The sequence below is a fragment of the Staurois parvus genome, unplaced genomic scaffold (assembly GCF_062004578.1).
Source record: "Staurois parvus isolate SC_StPar_1 unplaced genomic scaffold, SC_StPar_1.0 ptg000402l, whole genome shotgun sequence".
In the NCBI taxonomy this organism is placed as follows: Eukaryota; Metazoa; Chordata; class Amphibia; order Anura; family Ranidae; genus Staurois; species Staurois parvus.
Window position 1 is genome coordinate 1,602,325 of NW_028318198.1, and position 6,000 is coordinate 1,608,324.

Consider the following 6,000-nt stretch of genomic DNA (forward strand, 5'->3'; position numbering starts at 1 on the left):
TCTATTTATGTGAAAAAATGTATATAAATTTAATTTTGTGTACAGTGTTGCATGACAACGCAGTTAAAGTAGCACAGCGCCGTTTAGCAAAAAGTGGACAGGTAAATCTTCTGAAGAGCAAGATAAAAAAACCTGTTGTTCCTGGCTGGAATGAGCTGCTAACTTTCGCTAGTGAGCTGACATTGCTGCACTGAAATGGCAAACATTGTTTGTAGCCTTGCCTGAGTTCTCTACTTGAACTGCAGAACATCTCCTCCCAGTCCTAACGACTTTTTTTTTTTTTTCTTCGGGTTACAATACTGCTCTATAGATAGGTGAATTTATCTAGGACAGAAAGGGTGTTACTGGTAAGATCACTAGGTGAAAAAAAACGAATGCAATAACCACATCTAAGGCTGGCCATACACTATACAATTTTCTTTAGATTGACCAAAAACCATATAATATGAGGTCAAACCTAAACAACACTTTTAATTGTATCCAATTAGGCGGGCCCTTGCACTACACAGTTGAAGGTAAATTAACGCAAACTGGGCAGAAATTGGATAGAAAATTGTATAGTGTATGGCCAGCCTAAGGATCATTAGGCTGCAATATACACTCACCGGCCACTTTATTAGGTGCACCTGTTCAATTGCTTGGTAACACAAATTGCTAATCAACCAATCGCATAGTAGCAACTCAATGCATTTAGGCACTTAGACATGGTGAAGACGACTTGTTGAAGTTCAAACCGAGCATCAGTACCTATTAAAGTGGCAAATGAGTGTATATCACATTAGATAACAATTTAAGGGCCTGTTCCATGTTTTTGTAGCATAGAGATTTTTTTTTTTTTTTTATGGCAAACAGTCAGTCCTTTAAATTGGTAGTAAACCTAAAAAAAAAAGGGAAAATCCCAATACATGTAAATTAATTGGTTTTACGTGAAAGTTATAACGTGGGGGGGGCTGACTATAACTGCCACTGACATCCCCAGTGACACGAATACAGTGATCAGTGCTAATAAAAAGCACTGACACAGTACTAATCACACTGGGCAGGAAGGGGTTAACATCTGGGGCAATCAAAGGGTTAACTGTGTGCGGTTTGTGTTTTACTGTGTGCTGTGTTTTACTAGGGAGGCGTGCTGTTTTAGATACAAAATAGCATATCCATGCTGACAAGAGAGAGACCCCTGTTTACACACAGGTCTATCACCTTTCCCTGATGATCACCAATTCCTGGCCGGAACCCAGTGATTGACATCCCTAACCGCCAATGGCAGAGCGGGTAGGGTGGTGTGCTTCCTACCCGGAAATGCAAATCGCGTGTGTGTATAAATAAAATGTGTGTGATTTTGCACAGCCCTGCTAAAGCATGGTGGGCAAGCAGTTAAGTTACATTTTCTTGATTTTATTTGCCTATATTAATGCAGTTGTAACTGATTTTTTGTTTTTCAGGCTGGCATTAGGCAGCTGTATGTACAGATAGACTCCGCAGCAATGTAATCCCTCAGCTGACCTCATTTCGGACCAAAGTGCAGACGTGAACACTAGGACCTGAGCTCCTACTCTGATAAAGCCACTGCAGCGATGCACCCAATGGGACCAAGCCTCACTCACCTGCCTCTGGGCAGAAAGGGTCTCCCACTTGTGCCACATTTCCTTCAGTTGCAAATGTACTTTTATACAGTGTATGGACTGCACATCGGATGTTGCCTTTTCACACTGTCCAAGAAACCCGGTGCCTCTTATAAAGTTATGATGTGCTGTTGAGGTGCATTTGATATAGCCATTCTGCCAGTCACACTTTCAGATATACATATATGCACCTTAGGTCTATTGACTCTTTATCCAAGGTTTGACTTGAACTGAAACCAAATGCATGCAGCATCTCTGGCAGTGGACATGGAGGGCAATATCAGTGTTCCTTAGGAAATGCAGCATCCACATACAAACTGTTGTAACTTGCCCAACTCTAATCAATGCCAAGGATGGCAGTCAATAGCACTGTGTACATCTGAATACAGTGCTATGTTTGGCAAACCTCTGTTTATAAGAAAAGAAACAAAAAACCTGACCTCTTCATTGCTTATTGTAAAGAACAGGGAAATAGTTAACTCTTCAGACCACTTATTGATCTATGTGAACAGTGTTATAATTAGTTATACCAGCAAGGCTGCCAGTGAGCAAAGTGACTATGCCAGTTATCCCCAACTACCCCCTCCGAAACTGGATAGTAATGCTATAACCCAAGTGCCTTCCCCTACTGTTTGGTTGGGAGACCTCTCGCCCCATAGCACAACGGGACATGCGCTATGCTATATCTTGGTGTCATCTTGGTTGTATCTTGCATTCTATCTGGGACATATCTCTGTGGATGATTATAATTTTATTGCTGCATCATGGGAAAGCTGGATGTAAGAATTTTAACAAAGGAAAATAAAAAACAATATAAAATGACTCAACTGGCACACTGAAGAACTATAATTTAGGAAGCTGTGCCCAATAGTCTGTTTTAACCAGACTTACTCCCATAAATGCCTTTTTTATTATGTGACTTTTTATGTCCAGGAATGAAAGGTTTGTTGCTGTGCAGGCAATACTGTGATTTTGAAAATCTTGGATTAGTCTGCATCCATCTTATTCCAGGATATCTAACTTTCTACAAAGAGGAATTTCCTTCATGCTCAGCACAAGGGCTAAAGAAAGTACACAGAATTGTAAAGTACAAACATGCAAAGTAATTCTGCTTTTGAACCACCTCTCCACAATTGGTATTGCTTTTAATGTAATGGTTTTTAACGGTTTAGGTTATGAGCAGGAGAAATGAATACCTAGATGAACCAGGAGAGTGTCTAATTCACAATCTGTGGAAGGTACTTTTATCTATTGTGCCATGTTTTTAGCTTTTCCTTTCTTTATAAGGGAACTGTGGGCATATGTAGCAAGCCATCCATAATTAAAATGTGAGGTGTGGTTTTTTGTTTTTTGGTGGAACATTGCAAGATTAGCTTAATGTAGAATCAATGGGAAAACTTTTTTTTTTTTTTTTCTTCCATATTGGATAGAGTAAGGGAGGGTTATAATTTTTGTTATAATCCATTTTGTTGCCATCTGTGTCCTATTGGGGAGATTTGACTTCACTTCCTTTCCCATAGCCAAAACAGTCAGTGAGAGGAAATCCCTGCACATTAGGGGAATGCCTTGGGGCCCAAAATTTGGGTTTTACTTTTTGATAATGGTAAACTGGACAAATAGAGCGGGTGAATCCCCCTAATGGGGGCACAGACATCAATAAAAATAGGTGTTTCTCTCTGTCCAAGACAAAAAAAAAAAAAAAGTTTTGCCGTTTAGTTAATCTTTTAAAGTATATGTAAAACCCTCACCTTGTTAAACAACCCATTCAGTTTTAAATAGAAATGAAAGGCAAAACATTTTGTGTATACATAGGGGGGGGGGGGGGAATGGTATTTATAATGTTCTTTTAATAGGTGATCACATACCCTCTGTTCTGAGCTACATAAGGAACTTGGAGAGCTAGGGGAGGAGAAACCGCTCCATTCCTAGTGAACGGCTGTGCAAGGGTGGGGTGTCATTAAAGGCCTGATCATTGGAGGGGAGCAAGGCTGAGTTCTTAGCACACTTAGGGCTCGTTCACACTTGGCTGTTTTACCAACGCTTGCCAAACGCCCCTATAGCGTTTGGCAAGCATTGGTCCGGCGTTTGTGGGGCGTTAACGCTCCGCAAACGCCACATGCGCGGTTTAGTGGCGGTTGCCAGGCGTTTGCCGAGCGTTTAATAACGCCCCACAAACACCTATAATACAGTTTGAGTGGTGTTACCGCTCCGCAAACGCCCCGCAACCGTGTCGCAACCGAACCGCAAACGCCGGCCGGGCGTTTGTGGAGCGGCACCATAGACGAGAATAGGAGGCTTCAACCAGAGGCGTCCATTTTGCCGCGACGCGACGCAAACGCTCCCGTTAGAACAGCACCATGTGCTGTAATGTGCAGAACTGGCAGAGGCGTTTGGGAAGCGGTAAAAACGCTTCCCAAATGCCTTTCTGCCGCCTGCACACAAGGCTAGTGTGAACGTAGCCTTAGACATAAAGTCAAGTGTGAACAAGCCCTAACTCTTGCCAAACGCCCCTATAGTGTTTGACACGTGTTTGTGAAGCATTTTTAACGCTCCCAAAACGCCCTATGCGCGGTTTTGAGGCGGTTGATGGGCGTTTGCCAAGCGTTAAAACCGCACTACAAACTCCTATAATAAAGTTTAAATGGTATTAAGGCTCCGCAAATGCCTCACAACTGCGCCGCAAACACCGTGCTGCCGTGTGCAGAATTTTCAGAGGCATTTGAAAAGCGTTAAAAACGCTTCCCAAACGCCTGTCTGACGCCTGCTGACAGAGCTAGTGTGAACGAAGCATAAGAAACCTGACCATGCTGTGCTCTCATGCCTAATGTGGTCAATTTTAAATAGGAAAGCAGAGGGACTGGCAGAAACACCAGGGAATTCACACAAAGGAAGCAATACAAAGAGCAGGATACTTTTTCATACAATTACAAGGTACAGCAGGCACAGATCAAGAATATGGCATTTTGAGTTTACAATTGCTTTAAAAAGTGGCATTCTAGGTACAGTGACAGTTGGCAAGTTGAGTGCTTCAATGAATTTATCGTTCCAGAGTTCCTATCCCAGCATCTCTTCATGAAGTGTAGACATCTGGTTCATCCGTCTGTCTGTATTTTAAGATAAATTAGTCTTCGAAAACATTAGGATCGCTATGGCAGGTGGACGAAGGTGGTAATTTAAACGTGAGGATCTAAACTGTGGAGTAACTGACAGGTGGACATTCTAGCCTACTACTACCAGTAATATCACTTTGAGTGGAATGACTGTTTACAGTCTTACCTCCATACGGTTATCTTTTTGTAGTTGAATTATTCCTCCTGTCCATTTGCTGACTCCATCACCTATTTTTGATAATGTATGTGTCCTATGTAGTATTAAAATAATTCTCATTGAGCTCCACTCACCTTGTAGGGAACTTGGGACAACAACAGTGCAAATACATAAAACTCCAGTTTTTTTATTTAATATATGACGTGTAGTAACTCATAGCAACCAATTGCAGTTTATTTCTCACTTATCTGACTTCATTGAAGTGCTTTCTGGTTGTTATGGGCTACTGCATTTGCACACCATTAGCTGTCCTTGTACTTAAAAGGCCTTATACTCTAAGGTATAATAACCATTCGCCATAGGAGTAGTTTGTTGTGTTTTGGCAAATGCATTCTTTCTTAGTGAATTTACCTTACTATGTAATGGGTATTGGCTGTTAACCCTGTACCAAAACATGATCATATGCTCTATCTGCAGTTTCAGCTAGGAAAAAAAACTGACTTTAAATGGTTACAGTTCCAGAAATCTTATAATTCCATACCTATACAAGCAACACATTTAAACAGGGTGTTTTTTTTATGTTTCAGTCCATCTACTTTGCTAGATGTGAGTAGTATACTGAAGAAGCTAAATGCCATCTTGTGATCAGATTGCTTGTTGGCTAGTTTTCCCTATCCATTTATTTAAGGCCAATAGTAAGAGTGTACAAAAACGATCAATGGTTTTTGGAGCAAGACAAATTGTATTTATCAACTTCAAAATGAAATAAAAAGAATCAGTCCTCTTTTACAATCTTGTGTGATAGATTTTACTTTTCTTTACCTTTTTTCAAATATTTGGTTAATTATGTTTGGGAAAATAAAATGTTTCATATCCAATCCGTTTATGCCTCAGGTCAATCACATATCTAAGTGCAGGCTTTCTGTATACAGTAGGAGTGTGGAGAATGAGGACTCATCAGTGTTAATTCGGGACTATTGGTGTTAGACAAGCAAACACACATATTGCAGGACTGTGTAAAGAGGCTCACATACTTTAACCACTTTCCTCCTGGCCTCTTTTATAATATTGCAGTCGGGTGGGTGCTCTCTTGTTTAGCGTGGATGTCATA

General features: G+C 40.9%; 1 protein-coding gene across 1 annotated transcript in view; it reads left to right on the forward strand.

Annotated features, from left to right (window-relative positions):
* SLC30A7 (solute carrier family 30 member 7) overlaps window positions 1-5,681 on the forward strand; it is a 48,741-nt gene extending 43,060 nt beyond the window's left edge. Inside the window, exon 11 of the mRNA XM_089686585.1 lies at window positions 1,443-5,681. Within this exon, the coding sequence (XP_089542711.1) occupies window positions 1,443-1,490 (48 nt within the window). The 3' untranslated portion in view covers window positions 1,491-5,681. The remainder of the gene's footprint in view (window positions 1-1,442) is intronic.
* The last annotated feature ends 319 nt before the right edge of the window (window positions 5,682-6,000 follow it).